The sequence below is a fragment of the Musca autumnalis genome, unplaced genomic scaffold (assembly GCF_047663935.1).
Source record: "Musca autumnalis isolate F117 unplaced genomic scaffold, ASM4766393v1 scaffold_2, whole genome shotgun sequence".
Lineage (NCBI taxonomy): Eukaryota > Metazoa > Arthropoda > Insecta > Diptera > Muscidae > Musca > Musca autumnalis.
Genome location: NW_027411755.1, coordinates 14,694,618 through 14,719,010, shown reverse-complemented (window position 1 = coordinate 14,719,010; position 24,393 = coordinate 14,694,618). Strand labels below are relative to the sequence as shown.

Genomic DNA, 24,393 nt, shown 5'->3' with positions numbered 1-24,393 from the left:
ATGTAATCCCCGTATTGCTAATACCTTTCTATACCTTATCAGGTATGTGATGAAAACCGAATCGAGTCGATTTGCAGAATCGAAATGGTATATTAGCGGGTTGCCTTTGTTGATATATATAGTTTTGCTTCGCAAACGTCCCTTATTTGAATAATATTTTTATAATCCATTTTCAATTTCATTAAAATATTCACCAAAATTAGAAATATACGATTTCGATTTATGGCAAAACGAGTCGAATCGTTTTCCATCACATGCCCGTATGTCTTATCCAGAACCTGCAAGAATCTGCAATTTTTTCGATAACAAAGGAAAAAATGTTATCGTAGTTAAAAAGCAGAAGCTTCTTGCAGGTTCTGCAAGAGAGCAAATCAAAACATTTACTTATATTTTTTATTTTGTTTATTTTTAATTACTGTTAGTTTTCATTACAATTATAAATGGTATGGTATGAACGCGTAGATAGATAAATCTTGTTATAATAAAGCACAGCTTTTAAATATGCCATCATATCAAAGAGAAGAATGCACTGTTTAGAAACCATCATCTTCATCCTCAGCCATTTCCTTGGCCAATTCCAAATCTTGCTGTTCACGTTCACGACGTTCCTCGGCGCTTTCCAAATCTTTGCCATACGATTTGGGTGGATAACGCATAGCCTTGACACTTTGATTGTGTAAATTAAGACAGAATGATATACGTTCATGGAACGCCAATTGAGGTTCTCGGGTGCTATAAATATCAGTACTTTCTTTGCTGCGCATAAAGTTGTTGGCAGGATCTAAGGTGGCCTCAATGACACCATCACGTATAGCTTTAGCAACAATGAATTCAGCATCTTCGGGTGAGTCGAGCATAAGACGTTTGGCAATATCCGCCGGCGAGATACGTGAATAGGACAAGCCAATCGATCTAATGGCAGTCTTAATGACATTGTGGCGCAAACGTATTATCAAAGTATAGGTGTGATCCTGTTGGAATTTGGGACCAAAGTTTTCCACAACTTCACCAAACCGTTTCAAGTTACCCAGGCGAACAGCTTGTGTAAGTTGGAAGTAGGGGGCTAAAGATTTCCTTAGAGTTGCCTGACGGAATACCTGGCGTTCAGGAATGTTGCCCAACAACAGTTCCACAACAATAATCAACTTTTGGACGGTTTGACGAAAACCAATTGCTGCAGTTTGGGGGGCTTTACGCAATGCCTGCACCAAATGTTTATGGGCATCACTATATTCCAGTTTGGCTGCCTTTATACGACCCAAATAGTACAAGAAACGAGCCCATTCATTGTTGCTGGCCGATTCTGGATATACCGATTTCTTGACCAACTTGTCGGCCTGGTCATACAAGGAGTAGTGCAAATAATTACGTAGAAGACAATTCAAGAGGACAGCTTGGCCTTCGAAATCATTGCGCAGAGTAGACGTACGCAGGCGAGCATGTAGGAAGGGACGTATGCCCTCCAAATTATTGGTCAGTTCTGCAACTCGAGAATAATAGAAATAGAATTTGGCTAAAATCAAATCCAAACTGCGACGATTTTGTCCCTGGATTTTTGCCAACAAAGCATCCGAACAGGCAGAGGCCTTTTGTAGCTCATTGTCATCGATGAGTTTCACGATCAGTAACAAATGGAAATAGGCATCAATTTCAATAATAGGGTTGGTGGTGGCTGTGCGTACTTTTCCCACTTTGGGTTCTTGACTTCCAGCAGCCACAGCAGGAGCAAAGGCCAAGGCAGCTTCACGTTCAGCACCTGGAGGATAAACAATTGTGGCCAAGAAACGCAAGACAACACCATTCAATTTGCGGCGAGTACTTGGCAAAGTTCTCAAGACTCGGGCAATAAAGCTGCAAAGGAAACAATTTGTTTTTCAATTGTAAAACATCAAACGTTAATGTTTCCACACTCACCGGTATTCATTGCTTATGACGGCCTTATCAATCTTGCGTATATGCTCACGAAGTTCCAAAATATGCACAACATCTTGATCTTTTTTGCCATCGCTAGTTGTTGTATCCTCACTTGGATCAACCTCCATTTCGTTATCTTTAACAGCTTCCGTGACCGTCATTTCGAAGTTTGATTCTATGAATTTCTTATTGATTAAAGAAGGATTTATTTATTAATTGTGGTTTGTTTAGCAAAAATTTTGCACAGACCTCTTTTAAAAGTTGTCGAGTAATGCTTTGACACAAGTAAATTTCTTCTTCTTTGTGTTTGTAATGGGCGGAATGTGTGAAACGAAACACACAGGGTGTACAATAATATAATTAAACCATTGAGAATGACTGTGTACATGGCAAAGTATAGTGGGCTGGTAACACATCAGCTTTAAATGACTAATGGGACTGTTAACACACACAATAATAGCTGTGTCTTTTTACGTGATAATTTGTAACAATTATTAGGAAATGTTACTAAATGCTGTCTTTTTACACAAAAGTTCAGTAAAAGAGAGCGAAGTGAGAGAACAAGTTTGACAGTTGTTTGCTGAGAAATTGCTAAAAGTTGCTGAAAGAATTTTTCCCAGCAACCTTTAGCAAGTTCGATCAGCTGTTTTTTAATCATCTGCAAATGGTCAACTGCTCAATGTTTATCTTATTTTTTGTGGAAAAATACTATAAATATTACGACTCACGTTTATTTATTGATTATTTTATTAATATATTAATTATTTTCTATTAATTTTGCTTAAAAATGAAGAACTTTTTCATTGCTTTGGAGTTATTTTTTCGTTCATGCATTGGCGCCAATGTTTTTGTTTTGGTTATAAACTGTTATCTTGCTAAAGTTTACTAAATGCTGTCATTTTACTTTTTTCTCTATTTTCGTATCAAAGAGTAAAATCTCTCTTACTCTCTGAAAAGAAGTTACTGAATAATTATTACTGAAAAAGTAAAAAGACACAACTAATAATAAAGGAAGATGGGTTAGATCAGTTAAAAGGGTAATCAGCTGTTAGAAGTGTAGTTTAAAAGAAAAAAATTTAAAATTAATGGTCTGTTCCAGAACTCCAAGCATCTACTCATTTTTACTATTTTTTTCGATAACATAAAGGAAAAAATTTTATTGTAGTAAAAATTAGTAGATTCTTGCAGGTTCTGGAACATGCCATAAATTAGGAATGAAAATTGTGAATATTAGATGGAATTGTTGAAAAATACATTTGGTTATATTTCTGATCACAAATATATATAACATTGGTTACTTCCCGAAATATGGGCCTCTGAAATTACGAAAACTCCCTTGTTAAATGCCGGTTACTATAAATAGAAGAAAGACTTAAATTCCCGGTCGTAGGCCGGCTACTTAGAAAAAAACTTGCGATTTAAGAAAATGTTGCCTTGCCTTAGCGCAAAAACTCGACTTGCTCCGGAATTAGCACGATATTTCTCATATCCTCTAACTGAAAATAGCGACAAATAAAATTGCATATAGTAAGAAATAGTTAACATTCTAACTTGATCTATTGATCACACGGCGTTGGATCTTCATTTTTGGACATTGAGCAAGTGGTACCATAGTTTCAAGTTCTTAATGACATCCTTAGCAATAAAAAACAAATCAATTGTGTCAGTCCCTTTAATAAATATATGTTTTTATTTATAGGATGTTTTATTAACAAAACAATCGTTAAATTACGTACATTACACAAAATCAATTCAGTGTGAAAACTAAAAAAGTCGAAAAAAAAACATTTTTATTTAATTACCATAAGACCGGTAACTACGTTATTGGTACACAACGTTATCAAATAGAATAGTGTACAAAAACTAAATATAAATACACCCAAGTCCACAATTATACTTTGTACAATTGTAAATATATGCAGACATTTTTGTGCCTGTGGTGGCAAATGATTACTAAATAACATAAAGATCATATTCAACATAGGATGTAAGGGTTTTTGTTCGCGGAAAAACAACAAGTCAGTAATGACACATATGCCGGGTAAAATGAAAATGCTATATCCAATTTCAGGCCAAAATATTGCAAACACAGAAGAAATTAAAGCGGACACAATAAGATGTATGCGTGCCTTTACAAGTATGTGACGTTCTTTAACAGTGGGGACGGTCTGGAACATGTTTAATAAGTCATTTAAATCGTTTGTTGGTGTTTCATCTTGCAGTGTTGCAGTATTTAGATCAAAGCTATTAAAGGGCAATGAACCACCATTGTCTCTTACAAATTGTCCTGCAAAGAAGTAACAAGGTTAATGGCGGAAAATTAAAAGATAGTGTTTTTAAGGACTTACTCATGTGTTGTGGTAAAATATCAGGTTCGACTTCAGGATCAGAAAATTCAGCAGTTTCGGTTGCTGTTGTCGTTGGACCTATGGACAGGAATAACAGTATAATCAATCAATGCATCTTCTTAGGGCTATATTTTGGTTTCATTTATATCGATAAAATAATAGGTCAATCTTAAATAAAACAACATCAAGCTTACTCCCATACCACATTCCACAAATCTCAACATGTTTACAATTGTGCGTGTCTGCCTAAAAACCGGCGCCCGTCGCCGCTTTTTTAATGACAACCCACCATCCTTCTAGCCCACTTATGACATCATAAAGGTACATTTAGTGCTACTTACCGTTTGTGTGTTCATATTCTATTTTAATTGGTTGTCGTCTTTCAGTGCTAGGAGGCATTTCGTCATTGACTGCAACTGTCCGTCCATTTAACCTTTCCAAGCGATTCTTGGCATTCTCCAAAATTTTTCGTCTGCGTGCTTCACGTCTTTGATTCAATTTATCTTTAGCTAGCATCTCATTGTCATTTTCATTGTTTTCAACTGTTTCGTTGCTAATTGTTTCCTCCATGTCTAATTTATTTATTCTAACTCTTTGTAAAGGAATTTAATTCCAATTCTTTTTTGGACAAATGCGTCTGAACTTCAGACAACGAAGCCGACCGATTTTTTGCAAGACAATCGGCGGCGGCGCGCCGTCTTATTTACCGACTCGCGGCTAAATTTCAGCTTAGTTAACATGTAGTTTAAACATAGTCCCGGTACACACTAGAATGAATTTCATTAAAAAATTTCATGAAATAATACCTAAGAACGTCTAATTACATGAAATTTTTTAATGAAATTCATTCTCCCCACTACAGAAATTTCATAAAATTACTCAGAAAGCAAAATTTCATGAAATTTTTCAATGAAATCAGTCTAGTGTGGACCGGGACTATGTACATCGCCAAATTTCATGGATTTTTCTGAAAATTATCGGCGCGCGCCGTTTCTACCGATTTGACGACTGGCGATTTTTAGCCGATTTGAGCCGACAAAATCGGCGGCGGCTCGACGAAAACGAGAGGTGGCGGCGCGCCGCCGATTTTCAGCCGACTGGCTTCCTCCTCTGGTCAAAAATAGAAAAAAACAAACACCATATGATTACTTAGTCTTGTGCCAGACTATGAAAATTTTCATGAAAATGTTTTCAGTTTATGGGTAAGAAGGGAGAAAGGGAGCTCCTTCACCTCCGCTCTCTCCAAAAAGCTAAAATATTTTCATGTTTTATTTTCAGTGTCTGGCACAAGAGTTAGTTGAAGAGTTGGTATATTAAACACAGGGTGTTTCAAACAAAGTATAAAACAATCGAAAACGTAACGCAATGGTAAAGTCATTGTAACTCGACGTAACAACATAACATGCATTGCTGGGCGAAAGCTTACCCAGCAAAAAATTTTGGAAGTTGTGCAATTGGAGTTATGATTTCACAACATCTTTCGATGTAGTCCAAAAGAGTTATGAAAAATGCACTCCGTTCGATACATTTTATAAGCAGTTGCTGTAGAGATTCCTAAAGAAAAAACAGTGTATACATTTCGAAGAATTTTGTATAAAATAAAAAAATAACATAAGTTGCGAACATTTTTGCGGTGATTTACGAGACGGAAATTTTTAATGGAGTGGAGTTGGAGTCCATGTCGAAAGCTGAACTAGTGATGGAAAGGCAACATAAAAAACTTTAGGATGATGAAAGAAAATCAGATGCATTTGGATGAAATCGAGAACGGAGGAAGTAAGCTCAAATGTGATTGAATTTAATGGAAAGTTTTTTTTTAATTTGTGTTTATATAATAAAGTTCTTTGTGTTCTTGTTTTACACAAATAATAAATTCATTTTATTTATTTTGGGATATTTCGCAATGGCTTACATTTTAATTGCATCTTTGGACTGATGAAAAATGTAATCCGAAGAGTGCCTTTAAATTCAATCCAAAACACTACATCAAAAGCTGTGATTTGGATCGAAAATGGAGTGCATCCTAGCTGTGTGCTGTGGAAGCAAAATGGAGTGCATCCTAGCTGCGCGCTCTCTTGTAAAATTCATAAGTGAATTCAAAGGAAAAGATGTACTCCAACGGCAAATGTACCGTTCACATCCCAGCAAAAAAAAATGGAAGTGGTGCAAGTTGGAGTGAGGATTTCATTACATGCATGGATGCGCTTCCAGTGGACTAATGAAAAAGGCAATCCTTTTCCCACACATTTGGATTACATCCAACAAGCACTTTTATGTATAAACGATAAAAAATTCAATTTTCATTCAACAAATGAAATTAAAGTAATACGGCGTTTATATTATAGTTTTTTGCAGGGTTAACCTTCTTTATGAGGATTTGTTTGAAGTATATACAATGGAAATGACATTTGAAACCCAGACCCACTGGGTTAACCTTGTTATATATAAACGGCCTATAAGAATAAAATTAAAATGTCTTATTAATGGCCTGTTCCCGTACTTTACAAAGTGGTAAAAGTCGTAAACGATTTTCATACAAATTTTGTGTACGGGAACGCAAAACTCGTAAAAGTGGTAAAAATTGTAAAAATGGAGTGCTTCCTAGCTGCGTGCTGCGGAAGCAAAATGGAGTGCTTCCTAACTGCGTGCTGCGGAAGCAAAATGGAGTGCTTCCTTTCTGCGCGCTCCCTTGTAAAATTCACTGAGGAATTCATAGAAAAAGAAGCACTTCGTGACACTTGCACCAGTGATTTAACTGCTTCCGTGGATGCAAACTTTTTGCTGGGATGTAGTGATTCAACTGCATCCGCGGATGCAAACTTTTTGCTGGGTTACTTCAAATCCGTAATGCTATGCTGTTTATATTAGAGCTTTTTGCAGGGTTAACCTTCTTTATGAGGATTTGTTTGAAATATAAGTAATGGAATTGACATTTAAAACCCAGTCGGTTTGTTAAATCCGGTTATATATAAACGGGGTATAATTCGTCGTTTTTTCTTTACATTACTATGTATTTAATTTAAAAATAGTAGCAAATGGTATGAAAAAGTGGCAAACATTTTCAAAAAGTGGCACATTTGGTATCAAAATAAAAAGGTGGCACAGAAGATTTAAAGCCTAAAGAAGTTTCAAAATCGATAATTTAGTGGCACAACGGCCACACTGCTCCTTAGAAACATCTTACACGGCGAACAAATGTTGTAACATATTAGCCGTGTTCTGAATGGCTGGTGTCCCAATTTCTCACAATTTTCCGTTCCCGAACTTTTTAAACTAGTTTTTGTGTGGCCGCAATGTTTAACAGAACGCTCTTTTGCAACTTTCACCATTAAAAAAGTACGGGAACGTAGCTTATACGTTAAGCTGAAAACACATACAACGTTTGGGTAAAGTTTTGTGTCGTTTTGGCCGTTTTTACGCTGTTCGGCATGATGCCAAAAAATTTAAATTTATTTGATATATATGCCGGCAAACACATCAACGCTGAACTTTGGTGTCGGCGTCGCCCTGTTGTTGTTTTTTTCTCAATGCCCAACACAAAACTTTACTCAAACGTTGGATGTGTTTTCAGCTTTATATATGTATGTAAATAAATTAAGGGCCTGTTTCACTATGTCGAAAGAAAATGAATGCGAACAAAAAACACCTAAACTTTGCTTTTCATGGTTATATTGACCTTTTTGCATGATACAAGGTAACCTCACGCTCACAGCTCACAGAGTTGTATTCGCTTTGCAGTCCCTTCATTGACAAAATGATTTTGACAAACTTTGTATGTATATGTTAAAACACACAAATGTTAGGTTTAAAGTCGTACACATTAGAGGTATTTTGCCGGGTTAACCTTCATTATGAGGATTTGTTTGACATATAACCAATGGAATTGACATTTGAAACCCAGTGGGTTTATTAAATCCGGTTATATATAAACGTACTATTATTTATATTTCCAATTCCAAACAAATTTAATTTCAAAATTTTTAAACTTAAAATTTTCAGACATTTGTACTGTTGCCCGTCTGTCTAAAGAATAACTCTCGAACGGATCAATGTAGTTCAAAAATTATTCCTCGTGGGAGGGTCCACTTCTTGCGATAACTGCCCCATAAAAGTTCACAGATTTTCGCTAAAATGGTGCGTATGAAAAATCACGAGAGGAATTACTAATTTTGTCTAAAAAATATTCGTCATTTTTTCCGGGCGTAGATCCAGTCCTTCGAGTGCCTCCACACAAAAATTTCGTCTAAGGGCTGTTAGGGAATCGTGTTTAAATTCCTTTGCAACAGGGCTATGATATGTTTCGTGATCATGTGCAAGCTTCCAGACATATTTGTTCAAAAGCTTCAAAAATATGACAGTGCCCAGTATAAATGGCTGGTGGTCACAATAATTGAAAGAGTGAGAGACATTGGTCCAACTTTTGCACATCGGAATATGACCCAAATCTCAAAAAATGCAACGGAGACAAACAAGAATGGTTGTGTGGCAGGACAACTATCGAAATGACTCCCCCAAATTAGTCAAATTAGTAGTCATGATTACGAGGACTACACAGTCATGACTACAACATTTTATATGTATTTTTCCCCATGATATATATACTGCAAGCAAATACGGCTGTAAAGGCCTGCGTGCATAAGCTGCCTTGCCTGCTTATGGGTACTTTACACGGTATGTTTTTTACATATGAGTTGTCACTTCTCCCACACAAAATGTATATGCAAAGTGACAACTCATATGTAAAAAACATATCGTGTAAAGTACCCATTACCTTGCTTACTTCTGATAAAAGAATAAAAAAGAAAAGGGCAACCCAGCTCGAAATTTCCTCGGCCTTCTTTATTCTTTTATTTTTATTATGTCAAAAATGAAGCAGGAAAGCAAGGCAATCAGGCACGCAGGCCTTATGCCTTGTTCAGACTGACGGTAATTCGTTCTCTATTCGTTGTTCGACCCCAAATTACGATATAATTACTTCATTTCCCATACAAAATATTGATAACGAACAACGATTTGTGTACTTTGTTCAATTTAAATTACTCTCAGAACGACGATAAAATATGTCCCATCTCTAACAAATGAGAGAATTTATCGAAATAAATTAATTATGACAGGAAAAATATAAAATTTAAAATTTATTAAAAACCCAAAAATTTTTAGTAAAACTGCAAAAGCTGAATGAAAAGTAAACGGTTTAAGGACTAATAAACATTCAAATCATAGCAAATTTTCTATTTTCGTTTACTGCAGTTGCATTTCTTGTCCATCGTTTCAAATTCGCGTACAAATTTAAAAACAAAAATCAAATGCCTGCCAGAAAGTCTGTATACCAAAATGTTATTTTGGCAGGCGTCTCTCTCGTTAATTTTGAAAATAGAAAAATATTTTTATTTGCTGAAAACACCAAAATTGTGAGAAAAAATAGAAAAGATGAATGAAAATAATGTAATTAAATATTAAATAGATATCTGAAAGAAGGACAAATAGTTTTTCAGTTCATATCAATTAATTTTACTCGTCTTTTGGATGAAACTTTCTTTAAAATCAGAAAATAAAAAGTATGAAAATATGAATCATGTTGCTATGAATTGTGTACCATGTCGTATGAACGGGTTAATTCGTGTACGTAATTATGAGAACGAACTACGTGATTCAAATTCTAGTATGAACATGGCATTAAAACTTAAGTTGTTTTTTATATATTCTTTTATATTATAATAAATCATACATTTTGTAACTGTAAAAGGACACAATATTCTCACAAAGTTAAAAGGACTGCAAAAGTTTACATCTTCTGGGGGCAGCTGTGGTATTCTTCTTTCTGACTTCAAAGGCCTGTTGTAGCATTATAGCGCTGTTGGTATCAGCTTTGGTGGCTTACCCAATTCAACGTTGTTTTTCTTGACGATAGCTTGGCAATGTAGTGGCGCATGTAGATTTAGTCTGATTGATTTCTGAATTTACTTTGGCACCCTCATACCACATTACTGGACACCTCTGCAAGGTTTTACAATGTTATGTCACTTAACATTCTTTTATCATTTCATTCCTTGAAAAACATTGCTATGTTGTTACATGCCAGTACGTTCAAAGCCTCTCTTTGATTTAGCTTGGATTCGTGAGATTTTTTTTTTGTGCATCTTATATTCTATTTATAGATTTTGATTTCTGGCATAGCAACCGCAGTCGACCTCTCTCTGTTGTTACAATTCTGTAATGTTGTAACGAGCACCTCAAAATCCTAACGGTCTTACGTTGTTGGCCATTAGCCGAGGTGGTTCGCGATTAGCTGGTCCGGAACCAAGTCTTTCGGTAGCCTAGAGGAAGTGTCTTAGATTCTGAATCGGGGGGCCCGGGTTCGAGCTCTGGTACGATCGATTTTTTTTATCCCATTTTTTTTTTCTTTTTTTATCATTTTTCGTTGATATTTTTAATTTTTGTTATTTTTATATTTCATATTTTGAGGTCTTTCGACATTTAGGAAACACTGATGACCTTAAAGTAGTTATCTTATCATAGCCACCATTGTTGTATACTTGCTATAATTTATCTTTAGTAGTGTGGTGAAAACCTCCCCTCAATGTATTCTGCCTATTTCATGGGTTTTGTATTCATGTGTTTAGAACCCTTCGGGTTTGAGTGTTTTGTTGATGTATGGGTAGTAGAAAGTGGCCATGATAGATTTTGGAAATTTGATTTCAGTTAGGTATTCAGCCGTATTCCCTGTATCTTAGCTGAGGTTACAAAAGGTGGTAACTGAGGAGGCATGTTTGTCATATTATTCTAACTGCGAAACTGTGCATATTGTCCAAGTCAAGTCTCGGTTTTAAAGGAAAAGGAAAAAAAACTCCAGATTATTAGTTTTTTTTCAAAGTGATATTTTTCTCTTGAAATGATGGTTTAAAGAGTGTTAAATATTTGATTGAGTTTGTCATCTGCTGTTTTCTGAAAGAAAACTCTGTTTTCATCTTCCTATCGAGGATCAGAAGTTGCGTCTGAGGTTGGATTTTATTTGTCGTCCTTAAGGACTGCTTTCGCATTAAAATCCACTGTTTCCTTGGCCGTTATAAAATAGTTTCGCTTGGAGCTGTCTAAACCTTATTTGTTTCCTGGAGCGCTGTTTTTATTTCCTGGCAATACCACGTATGTGATCATTTTTTTCACTTGGTAAGCACAGCTTTTACAAAGGTCGCTAATTTGCCTTAAAACTACAAGTGCCCTGGGTTTTTTTTCTTGTTTCTATCGTTTTTAGGATTTCCCTTTTCCCCGCCTCGTTATATTGCTGCCCTTAATGTCCACAAGTGGCTGTGCCTACGAATCAACTCCAACATTGTGCCATATTCAGTTGTTTCGTGTGTTCCCCGTCGGCCGGTTGTGACAGCATCCTAAAGTTGGATAATTTTGCTTATGTTCGATCTCGGAAGCCGCAATTTTCAGTGATTCTTGGGAAAAATCGTTATATAATCCCTAGTGCCCTAGTGTTAATTTGTTTAAAAGTTCTGATTAAAAAAAAAAAAAAAACTACATAATTTCATAATTTAGTTTAATAATTTTGCAAGTGTGTAATGTTCTTTGAGAGAGATTTGCTAAATAGTTGTTGTTTTGTTAAAAAGTGCGGTAAGATTCGGAACATTCGGTAACGAAACATTTAAAAAAAGTTGAGAGAAACTAATCGGTGTGTGTGTGTGTGTTCATCGGTTTTAATAAAAACCTACTTGACTTCAATTTTTTTCATATAAAATATAATCATATCAAGTATAAGAACTGTGTTTCATAAATATAATTGGCAAGGAAAATGCCTACAAAGTTCGACATATGTGCAGTTGAAAGGAGTTGCTGATTAATTTTGCATCAATCACCCCCCCCTATGGAAGGCCTTTCATCGTGGGAGCTCCAACCATAACAAAGTGAGTCTAAGTGCTGTTTTACATTTAAGCGACTTGTCTTACGATTTTTTGTCTCCTCTTTGTGGTGGTTATTCTTGTTAGGCAGAGTTGCAAAACATAGTAAGAGAAATTGAAACAAAATTTAGTTTTGCAATGATTTTTGTGCATAAAAAATCATTTAAAGCATAAAATGATTATTTGTTATAAGCATTTTAAAATTTGTATAACATATTTTTATAAAATACCTTATTTTTACATTAAGTATTTTTAACAAAATGTACACTTGGTACCATGTTACAAAAAAATGCAACCCTGTGTGTGAAATTTACGAAGATGAGCAAAGAGGAGACAAAAAATCGTAAGACAAGTCGCTTAAATGTAAAACAGCACTAAATCTCTTACAATTTGTGTCCAACAACCACCAACAAAATTGACCAAACGTTTTGAGAGTGAGAGATTAACCGCTATTGCTCTCAAAATTCGTTGACCATCAACGTTTAATATTTTTTTTGCAAATTTGTTTTTTAAGAATTTTAAAACTCTTTATTTAAAATTTTAATGCCTTTAAAATATCTTATTTTCCCATATGAAATAATTTAAAGGATATCTGTGTTGGTGTTTGTTAGAAATGATCATTTCATATGTTAAACCATATATGTGTTGGATATGTTATGTTAAGTGGTCGGTGAACAGACGACGTGCTGTTATAAACAGTATTTTGGCATGTTAACTGCAATGAAGAGAGGACATTGTATTTAATGCACTGTTAACTTCTTGTTTATGTTAATGAATAAATTTCGTTTTTCTTCCATATTTGAATGATATTGTATGATTATTGTTAACAAATCCAACACATTATATATATTGAAATACATCCTTCTATGCATGATATGATTTATTGGGTATAGAGTTGTTATATAAACAAACCAAATCGCTTTGAATTGCTATTGAAATCAAGTACCTTGATCGTGTGTGTGTGTGGTATGTAAAGCATCACTCGCACAGGTCAATGTACTAATCAGCTGTTCGATTGAAAGACAAATATAAAACACGAAAAACTGAAACACACAAACATACGAACAAACGTAACCATCACAGTTTATTGAATATTGGAGATTGATACAATCGTTTCGAACCCGAATATTTTGAATATTACCCATTTTTACACCGATAAAATATCATATTATATTACATGCAAACTGTCATTCTTACATTTTACTATATTTTGAGGAATATCTTTGAAATAGTTGCCATGAATTTACATGCATGGATTGTGCTTGGCTTTTCAATGTAGGTTAAGTCGAATTCTGAGATATATATATATTTTTTTTAATCGAATTTGTCATACATATTACACTTGAATAGTTCCCAGTTCGTAGACTTATTGGATAGCATGTCAGTATTGGAAATTTTTGATTATATAATCAGTTCGATTTATAATATTTTAAGCTAGTTAGTTGGATATTTGATGAATTTTTTTTATAAAATAGATATAATGAATATTGTTGCTAATAAAGAGTTGGTTACTTCAATCATGTGGTAAACAGAAAATCTTAAGTTTAATTTGAAAAGGGTTCGGATTTGTGAAGCAGGGTAAGCAATTGTGGGTTTACCATAAAGATAGATCGATTTCTATGGATATCTGGATGTTTCTGGTAAACAGGATGGGAGGGCGAGCCATGCATGTCAACTTAGCATGGCGTTAGCTAACTATGATGGATATAGACTCTATTCTTTCCTTCTTCTTTTCCCTTCTGGTCTATAGGTATCTTACTCTTTGGTTCTTTTTCTAACTTCTTATTTTCTATCCTCCCTATCACTTTTTATACATGCATAAGAAAATAAACTGTAAGTTGGCATATCGAAAGCATGATTTCTCGGCAAGATCCCACCCCTACGACGAGCAATAAGGCTGGTGAATTATGCATGCCAGGCCAGAGGATTCATCTTCAAACATTTCCACCTAAATTTCTACAAATTTAACCCCTTGCATACTACAGTTTTTGGCGCCCAACGTGGGGCCCGAATGGACGTTAAGCTTTTTGAAAATTTTAATTTAAAGAAATCTAGATATTTCGTATATCATAGTAGTTCCATTCTGGCCTTATTTCTACCTTCATATATCTTCCTTTTGTTTTTTTTTTCCTTATAATTTTCTCACCTCACTTGTTAATATATTTCTTTGGAATTTATGAGTTTTATGCAGCAGTGCTGAAGTTTATAACCAGGAAATATGTTGACTTGTCCTCTTAATGATCCTTGTAGAGGTTTCTTTCAGGGTTTTAGGGTTTGATGAATGCAGTTTTTGGACATTGATTCAATTCTGACTCCAGCTTTTTTGCCTGATGTGATGCTTCTACTTCTATCTCGGTTTGCGCTTTGGAACTTAAACTTGTTATTGATTACATTTTTAACCAGCGTAAAATACTGCCTATAGACGTTTTTTTTGTTCTCCCTCTCTTTCACTCGTTTTTCAGTGCTATATCCTTTTTCCTACTATATCCTCATAGTTTGGTTGCTGTTTTTTACTACCCTACTTTACTTCCGATCACCTGGACGAATTGAACTTAGCTCTTGAACAATATATTATTGAGTTGTTGATTATTTCCGATTCGATTTTCTTATATTTTTGGGTTTTCCTGTTGTTATAGTTTTAGTATTTTTTCTTATCATTTTTTTTTACTCCGCCTATTTTGCCTGATTTTCTTTAAACATTTACACGATGCCTCTCGAAAGAAGTTCCGAGGATATTTCCTCTGTTGATAATGCGTTGATATGTAAAATTTGTAGTTCTCCTATTCAGAATCCGGCAGCTTTGCTTGAGACTTGCTGCAGGCATTCTTTTCACAAGATTTGCATCAATAACTACGCAAAGACTCATTCAGATTGTCCTGTTTGTGGTAGCAAGATAGTGAAGGATAACGCAAAGTCGAATCCTTCTACTTCTCAGAAGTCGTCTATCGCCGCAAATACCAGATCATCCTCTAAGGCTAAGACTTTTGACGCAAACAGAGCAGAAGAATCCTTTCGTCAGGATACGGCCACTAGTTCTCATCCTTCTGCAGGAGCACCTGCTACTACCCCGTCAGGTTTAAGTGCTGAGGATGTCAAACACTTAGTGATTTCGACATTTAACAGTCAACAAGCACAGTTGGTTCGAACACTGACCAGCCAGTTATCTACGATGGTGGAAACGAGCGTTGAGGCTAGTTTAGCCCGTTTGAATATCAATGGTGTCCCTCAGGCTAACAATGCATCTTCCCCTATTGCACATGGTAATGCTCAGGCTATACCAACCGTTTGTGATATTGAACAAAGGTCCTTGGAGCAGTTGCTAGGGTTGCCTCCCAGTAATGGCAATAACCCAGCCAATACAGATTTTGGTCAGCTAGGTCAAGCTGGAAACTATTCCAGTTCCGCCAATAGATCTCGTGACAGCTTTCCCATGTCCGTTCGTGACTTATCCTCTCGCCCCGATAAGGTGAGTCAAATTATCACGAACTGGAAAATTAAATTTAGTGGTAGTTCCACCAGTTTGCCAGTGGATAATTTTATTTACCGGGTCGAAGCCCTTACCAAACAGACCCTTAATGGGGATTTTGATATTTTATGCCGTAGCGCCAGCACGTTGTTCGAGGGTAAAGCCAGCGACTGGTTTTGGAGGTTCCATCGCACAGTACCAGTAGTTCAGTGGAGCAGTCTTTGTAAAGCCTTACGTCAGCAATACAGGGATTCGAGAACGGACCTTGACTTTAGGGAACTGATAAGAGATAGGAAACAGAAACCAAACGAGCCGTTTGATACTTTCTATGACTCTGTCATTGATTTGGTTGATAGGTTAGATAGGCCGTTTGATGATAAGACCCTTGTCGAGATCTTGAGACGAAATTTGCAACCAGACATACAACACGAGATTTTGAATATGTCTATCAATTCTGTAGGTCAGCTTCGGGAAATATGCCGCAGGAGAGAATTCTTCTTGCAGGACATCAGTAGAAGGCAAGGATTTGGTAGTCATCGTCAGAGTAACTTCACCCGAAGGGCTGCTGAAGTTGAGTTTGTTGAGGATGATGGTCCTGAGTTGTTAGAGTACCAAGAGGTTTCTGAAGTTTCATCAGTATGTTGGAACTGCAGAAAGTCAGGTCATAGGTATCAGGAGTGTGTGGCGGACCGCACTGTATTTTGTTACGGTTGTGGTACACCACAAGTATACAAACCCAACTGCAGAAAGTGAAATGAATCAAAAAACTTGCGTATGTCTGCACTGAAAAGTGCACCCAAACCAATGACCTGTCAACAGTCCTCACAGACGATTTGAATATAATTCCTTGTCCCTCAGTTTCCTCAGATGTCAAACACAAAACAGCTGATAACATACCATCCAACAACAATGATTTGATGACATCGAATTCTACATCGATTTTATGTCGGAATTCTTCTTCTTTTCCCTGTAATGTAGGTCCTAGACCAATTATTCCGTTTCATGTTAGGCTAGAGAATTATAATAGAGTAAGAGATCGTATATTTAATGAAGAGCCGAAAGTAACACGGTCCAGTAAGAGGATGAGAGATTTTTGGAAAAGTGTCAGATTATTCAAGAAAAAGTTCGCCATTTCTATTTTGGAACGACCAGGAGATGTCAGACCTTATGCCGAGGTTCGGTTATTGAACAAAATTATGATTGGCTTATTGGATACAGGGGCCTCTGTGACATGTTTGGGTTCACAAGCCGCCATCGATTTTCTTTCTTCAAAAATGCCATATAAAAAGTTACATACCACAGTCAATACCGCGGATGGTAAGCCCCAAAGTATTTCGGGAGTTTTCACGACGGATATCGTTTTTAGAGAGAAAAGTCAGCCTATTACCGTGTACGTTGTTCCTAACCTATCGCAGAACCTAATATTGGGTATAGATTTTTGGAAAATGTACAATCTTCTCCCACCTTCGGTTATGAATAGTATTGCCAGTGTTGGACTTTCTTTGTGTAGTAGCAACAATCCCTTAGATCAGAAGCCTTTGACCGTTGATCAAAAATTCCAGTTACAGAGTGCCATAGATGTTTTTCCATCATTTGCTAAGGAGGGATTGGGAAAAACAAACCTTATTTGCCATACCATAAATACTGGTGAAGCAACACCAATCAAGCAAAGGCATTTCCCAGTTTCTCCTGCAATTGAGAAACTCATTTATGAGGAGCTAGACAGAATGTTATCTATGGGGGTAATAGAAGAATCAACGAGTCCTTGGTCTTCTCCCATTGTGTTGCATAGGAAACCAGGTAAGAATCGCCTATGCCTAGATAGTAGGAAACTTAATGCCGTGACGGAAGGGGATGCTTATCCACTTCCACATATTGAAGGGATTTTGAGCCGCCTGCCCAAGGCAGAATATATTTCGAGCCTTGACTTAAAAGATGCCTTTTGGCAGATACCATTGGATGAGTCGTCGAAGGGTAAGACTGCCTTCACAGTCCCTGGGAGACCGCTGTACCACTTTAAAGTCATGCCATTCGGCTTATGCAACGCTCCGCAGACGATGTGTAGGCTGATGGATCGAGTGGTACCGGCGTCTCTCAGGACTGAGGTTTTGGTCTACCTGGACGACCTTCTAGTGGTATCTCCAACTTTTGAGAGGCATATCGAAGTGCTCAAGGAAGTGGCTAAGTGTCTCCGAATCGCTGGTCTTACGATCAACGTAGAAAAGTCCAAGTTCTGTATGACTGAAGTCCGGTATTTAGGTCACGTGGTTGGGAACGGAACCATCCGAACAGATCCCGATAAAATTTCTGCTATAACAGAGTTTCCAACTCCGAAATCTGTCAGGCAGGTTAGAAGATTTCTCGGTATGTCAGGTTGGTACCGAAAGTTCATTAGGAACTATGCTGCTATTTCGACCCCCTTGACCGATTTGTTAAAGACTAATCGAAAATTTGTGTGGACCAATGAGGCACAAGAAGCCTTTGAAGAGTTAAAGACCATCCTTAGTTCAGCCCCTGTCTTGCATAGTCCTGACTTCACAATGCCTTTCTACATACATTGTGATGCAAGCAAGACAGGAATAGGAGGAGTATTGGTGCAGAAGAATGCGGAGGGCGACGAGTTTCCGATAGCGTTCATGTCGAAGAAACTAAACCAAGCCCAACGCAACTACAGTGTCACCGAACAGGAATGCTTAGCAGCAATGCTTTGCATTAAGAAATTTAGAGCTTATGTCGAGGGACATGAGTTTACGGTGATCACCGATCATGCTTCTCTTAGGTGGCTCATGTCCCAATCCGACTTAAGCACCAGGCTGGCTAGATGGGCTTTAAAGCTTCAAGGGTACCGGTTCAAGATAGAGCATCGAAAAGGGTCGCAGAGCATAGTTCCTGATGCGCTTTCGCGTACCAACACCGATGACTTGTCGGGGATCTGTTGTCTATCCGAGGTGGGTAATGATTGTGGAGTGTTTGTGGACTTAACATCCAGTCACTTTTCGTCAGATGAATATAAAGATCTTATAAAAAAAGTTGAAGCTAACATAGATTCCACTCCCGATTTAAGGGTTATCGATGGGTACCTATATAGGAGAACGGAACATGCTGTTGGTGAACAGGTTACAGATGACATGGCCTGGAAGTTATGGATTCCGAAGGGTATGGTTCCAGAACTACTTCGGAAACACCATGACGACCCTTTGTCTTCACACAGCGGTATAAATAAAACGTTGGAAAAAGTTCGTAGGTATTATTATTGGCCAAATCTAGTTACTGATATCAAAAATTATATAAACTCATGCGAGGTATGTAAAAGTACCAAACACCCAAATGTCACGATGAGACCACCTATAGGTGATACAGGTACGACGCAAAGATTCTTCCAACGACTGTATGTAGATTTTATTGGTCCATACCCCAGATCCAGGTCAGGTAACATAGGCATTTTTATAGTCCTAGATCATTTCTCAAAGTTCTCGTTTCTCCGACCCGTTAAGAAGTTCACTGCTGACGTTGTAGTCAAGTATATGGAAGAAGAGTTGTTCCATACCTTTGGCGTACCCGAAGCTGTCATCTCAGACAATGGCACACAATTTAAGGCTCATAAATTTAATAATCTCCTGAATTCCTATAATATTAAACACGTTTACACCGCAGCACTATAGGTAATTTGCCCTGTTTTTGAGGCAAAAATGAATAGCAGCGGAATTACAGGATTTTTTAACTTTTTTAATTATTTATGTGTAAAAGTGAGATAAAACAAAGATTTCTACAGATAAATTCGGATATAACGAACAACGGTTATAAGCAACTACGTATATAACGAACAACGCTATTTCATTCAATGCCATTTTCATTAGTTTTCTTATACACGACAAACTGCTGAAAACGATCACGGTAGTAAGTAACAAAAATTTTGTCCTTGCGAGTAGATTTTCAAACGAATTGTTACTACAGTTTTGTATATTTTTTGAATATACGTTAATAAAGACGAGTTTAGTTCTCCTTTAAACCGTATCAATGATTAATATGTAATAGAGAGATAAAATAAAGCTTACTACTGCCGCACCGTTTATAGAAAACCACGGATATACCGAACAATTTGTAACCATTGCTTATTTACTTGCAATGAAATTGTAAACAACAATATTTTTTACATTTATTATTCATTTCCTCAAACCAAACTTCCACAATTTTAAGACTTTTTATTCATAAGTAACCTAATAAAATCTCATAAATATCAAAAAACGGGCAAAATCGGGTTTTGAAACCTAGTAATACCAATGCAGAAGACTTTCAGTAATGTGTTCTAGGTGGCAATATCACGGCCAAACACGGCCAATTTAGTATAAGTCTATATGAAGTGAGTTTAAGAAAAATAAAATATATATTTCTGAGTTTTTGTGTTTTTTGGTCGCTTCCGAAAATGTTTAAGCTATATTATATATTAAATAAATTCCTCTCGCAATTGCCAATCAATTCCATTTTACATATATTTATATTTGGTTTATTTTTCCGCGGTTTTAAATACATTGAAATATGCCTTTAAATTATATTTTTTTAGTGTTTCTTCGAAATTCTCACTTTGAAGGCAATTTAAACCACGATAATGGCGCTATTTTTAAAAATATCATTCATATTAATAAATTTTGACATGTTCTTTTTTCTATGCCAACTAAAAAATTATTATTATTAAAAGTTGCAAAATCGACTTTTTGCCTCAAAAACTGGGCAAATTACCTATAGTGCGCAGTGCATTCGCCACAGGCAAATGCATCTGAAAGGGTAAATCGTTCAGTTTTATCCGCTATTAAGGCTTACGTGAAACAAGACCAAAAAGACTGGGACGAAAAGCTTAGTCACATTGCCTGTGCTTTGCGTTCAAGTGTCCATACCGCAATAGGAACTTCACCTTATTTTATGGCATTTGGCCAAAATATGGTCACCAACGGATCTACCTACCAGTTGTTGAGGAATCTGAATCTTTTGGAGGACAGATCAGTAAATTTCAATAGGTCTGACTCTTTTGACATCATCCGGTCTAAAGCTGCTAAAGTGATGCGAAAACAACAGGAGCGCAATGCAAATCAATACAATTTAAGATCACGTCAGGTATCTTATGAGGTTGGCCAAGAAATTTACAGAAGAAATTTCTCTCAAAGTAATTTTGAGAAAGGATATAATGCGAAACTTGCTCCTACATTTATCAAAAGTAGAGTTCGTAGTAAACTTGGCAACAGTTACTACGAACTAGAGGACCTTCAGGGTAGGTTAGTTGGCACATACCACGCTAAAGATTTACGACAATAGTGGAAATCTACATGCGTGATCAGCCTTGTTGTTTATTTATTACCCCAAGTCTGATTTTGGCGGGGGGTATATGTAGTGGCGCATGTAGATTTAGCCTGATTGATTTCTGAATTTACTTTGGCACCCTCATACCACATTACTGGACACCTCTGCAAGGTTTTACAATGTTATGTCACTTAACATTCTTTTATCATTTCATTCCTTGAATAACATTGCTATGTTGTTACATGCCAGTACGTTCAAAGCCTCTCTTTGATTTAGCTTGGATTCGTGAGATTTTTTTTTTGTGCATCTTATATTCTATTTATAGATTTTGATTTCTGGCATAGCAACCGCAGTCGACCTCTCTCTGTTGTTACAATTCTGTAATGTTGTAACGAGCACCTCAAAATCCTAACGGTCTTACGTTGTTGGCCATTAGCCGAGGTGGTTCGCGATTAGCTGGTCCGGAACCAAGTCTTTCGGTAGCCTAGAGGAAGTGTCTTAGATTCTGAATCGGGGGGCCCGAGTTCGAGCTCTGGTACGATCGATTTTTTTTATCCCATTTTTTTTTCTTTTTTTATCATTTTTCGTTGATATTTTTAATTTTTGTTATTTTTATATTTCATATTTTGAGGTCTTTCGACATTTAGGAAACACTGATGACCTTAAAGTAGTTATCTTATCATAGCCACCATTGTTGTATACTTGCTATAATTTATCTTTAGTAGTGTGGTGAAAACCTCCCCTCAATGTATTCTGCCTATTTCATGGGTTTTGTATTCATGTGTTTAGAACCCTTCGGGTTTGAGTGTTTTGTTGATGTATGGGTAGTAGAAAGTGGCCATGATAGATTTTGGAAATTTGATTTCAGTTAGGTATTCAGCCGTATTCCCTGTATCTTAGCTGAGGTTACAAAAGGTGGTAACTGAGGAGGCATGTTTGTCATATTATTCTAACTGCGAAACTGTGCATATTGTCCAAGTCAAGTCTCGGTTTTAAAGGAAAAGGAAAAAAAACTCCAGATTATTAGTTTTTTTTCAAAGTGATATTTTTCTCTTGAAATGATGGTTTAAAGAGTGTTAAATATTTGATTGAGTTTGTCATCTGCTGTTTTCTGAAAGAAAACTCTGTTTTCATCTTCCTATCGAGGATCAGAAGTTGCGTCTGAGGTTGGATTTTATTTGTCGTCCTTAAGGACTGCTTTCGCATTAAAATCCACTGTTTCCTTGGCCGTTATAAAATAGTTTCGCTTGGAGCTGTCTAAACCTTATTTGTTTCCTGGAGCGCTGTTTTTATTTCCTGGCAATACCACGTATGTGATCATTTTTTTCACTTGGTAAGCACAGCTTTTACAAAGGTCGCTAATTTGCCTTAAAACTACAAGTGCCCTGGGTTTTTTTTTCTTGTTTCTATCGTTTTTAGGATTTCCCTTTTCCCCGCCTCGTTATATTGCTGCCCTTAATGTCCACAAGTGGCTGTGCCTACGAATCAACTCCAACATTGTGCCATATTCAGTTGTTTCGTGTGTTCCCCGTCGGCCGGTTGTGTGTGTGGTATGTAAAGCATCACTCGCACAGGTCAATGTACTAATCAGCTGTTCGATTGAAAGACAAATATAAAACACGAAAAACTGAAACACACAAACATACGAACAAACGTAACCATCACAGTTTATTGAATATTGGAGATTGATACAATCGTTTCGAACCCGAATATTTTGAATATTACCCATTTTTACACCGATAAAATATCATATTATATTACATGCAAACTGTCATTCTTACATTTTACTATATTTTGAGGAATATCTTTGAAATAGTTGCCATGAATTTACATGCATGGATTGTGCTTGGCTTTTCAATGTAGGTTAAGTCGAATTCTGAGATATATATATATTTTTTTTAATCGAATTTGTCATACATATTACACTTGAATAGTTCCCAGTTCGTAGACTTATTGGATAGCATGTCAGTATTGGAAATTTTTGATTATATAATCAGTTCGATTTATAATATTTTAAGCTAGTTAGTTGGATATTTGATGAATTTTTTTTTATAAAATAGATATAATGAATATTGTTGCTAATAAAGAGTTGGTTACTTCAATCATGTGGTAAACAGAAAATCTTAAGTTTAATTTGAAAAGGGTTCGGATTTGTGAAGCAGGGTAAGCAATTGTGGGTTTACCATAAAGATAGATCGATTTCTATGGATATCTGGATGTTTCTGGTAAACAGGATGGGAGGGCGAGCCATGCATGTCAACTTAGCATGGCGTTAGCTAACTATGATGGATATAGACTCTATTCTTTCCTTCTTCTTTTCCCTTCTGGTCTATAGGTATCTTACTCTTTGGTTCTTTTTCTAACTTCTTATTTTCTATCCTCCCTATCACTTTTTATACATGCATAAGAAAATAAACTGTAAGTTGGCATATCGAAAGCATGATTTCTCGGCAAGATCCCACCCCTACGACGAGCAATAAGGCTGGTGAATTATGCATGCCAGGCCAGAGGATTCATCTTCAAACATTTCCACCTAAATTTCTACAAATTTAACCCCTTGCATACTACAGCAATGGTACGCTTGTCAGCAGCACGTCGTCAGAAAACATCAGCATTAGGAACCAACAAATCATATGGCAGCGAGAAAAGAGTTTCGCTCAGCAGCTTCGACAGACTCACGCAGCAACTCGCTGCTTTCTTTAGATTTAAGATGGCGAATGCAGTTTCGGTCCAGATGAGGAAACGCCATCAAGGGCACCAGGGGTCAATTAACACACACTAATACTATGTTTACATTTACGAAATCCACTCGATTTCAACTGTCAATTCGATTGCTCAAACGTCAATTGAAATCGAATCGGTTTCAGTTGAGTTTTCATTTGACGTATACGCAAAGGAATTAATAGTTGTAAACATAGTTTAATCTTGTCAACACTCATAGTTAGAATGCATCGAATTTGCAATTGCTTTTTCGCAAGAACGGTTAGTACCACAACTACAGACACGGGGGATAGGAACAACACCTGTAACAAAAGGCACACATTCAGTATATGAATATAAACTCATTCATTTTCGCTGCAACCCAATGACTCACTGACCTGGTGTTACCACGCTTATTACAACGCCTCAATAGGTAGACATTTTGTCATCAGGGCGAATTGGGGGCCCTTAACACTGCTTGCTGACCGTCTTTCATGATTTGCCATTATTTTCCAGTGGTCTTGCGTTGGCTAAACTCTGCAATAACACGAATAGCAATAAAAACATTGAAGTTATATTTTACATTGCAGGGAAACAGAAAATCAAAATTTCTCTCTGCTTTTTTCACAGTTATTTTTGCGGTTTTTCACTGAATTTCCATATATTCACATAAATCGCGTTGTCCGCTTCATTTTTGCTTACCGTTTTTTTGGCCTGCTTCAATAAAATTGAAATCAAAAATCAATTTCTTAAAAACGTAAACAAACAGTAT

At 36.5% G+C, this 24,393-nt stretch overlaps 2 protein-coding genes across 2 annotated transcripts; both read right to left on the bottom strand.

Moving 5' to 3' along the window:
* Positions 1 to 389: 389 nt before the first annotated feature.
* Rpn3 (regulatory particle non-ATPase 3) lies at positions 390 to 2,266 on the bottom strand. The gene is made up of 3 exons (XM_073967126.1): positions 2,164 to 2,266; positions 1,915 to 2,099; positions 390 to 1,851 (listed from the first exon to the last, which is right to left on the bottom strand). Exons 2-3 carry the CDS (start codon positions 2,073 to 2,075, stop codon positions 534 to 536), a joined length of 1,479 nt encoding a protein of 492 aa, XP_073823227.1. The 5' UTR covers positions 2,076 to 2,099; positions 2,164 to 2,266; the 3' UTR covers positions 390 to 533.
* A 1,306-nt stretch (positions 2,267 to 3,572) lies between these two features.
* l(2)SH0834 (lethal (2) SH0834) lies at positions 3,573 to 4,950 on the bottom strand. The gene is made up of 3 exons (XM_073965104.1): positions 4,604 to 4,950; positions 4,263 to 4,340; positions 3,573 to 4,201 (listed from the first exon to the last, which is right to left on the bottom strand). Exons 1-3 carry the CDS (start codon positions 4,830 to 4,832, stop codon positions 3,705 to 3,707), a joined length of 804 nt encoding a protein of 267 aa, XP_073821205.1. The 5' UTR covers positions 4,833 to 4,950; the 3' UTR covers positions 3,573 to 3,704.
* Between the last annotated feature and the right edge of the window lie 19,443 nt (positions 4,951 to 24,393).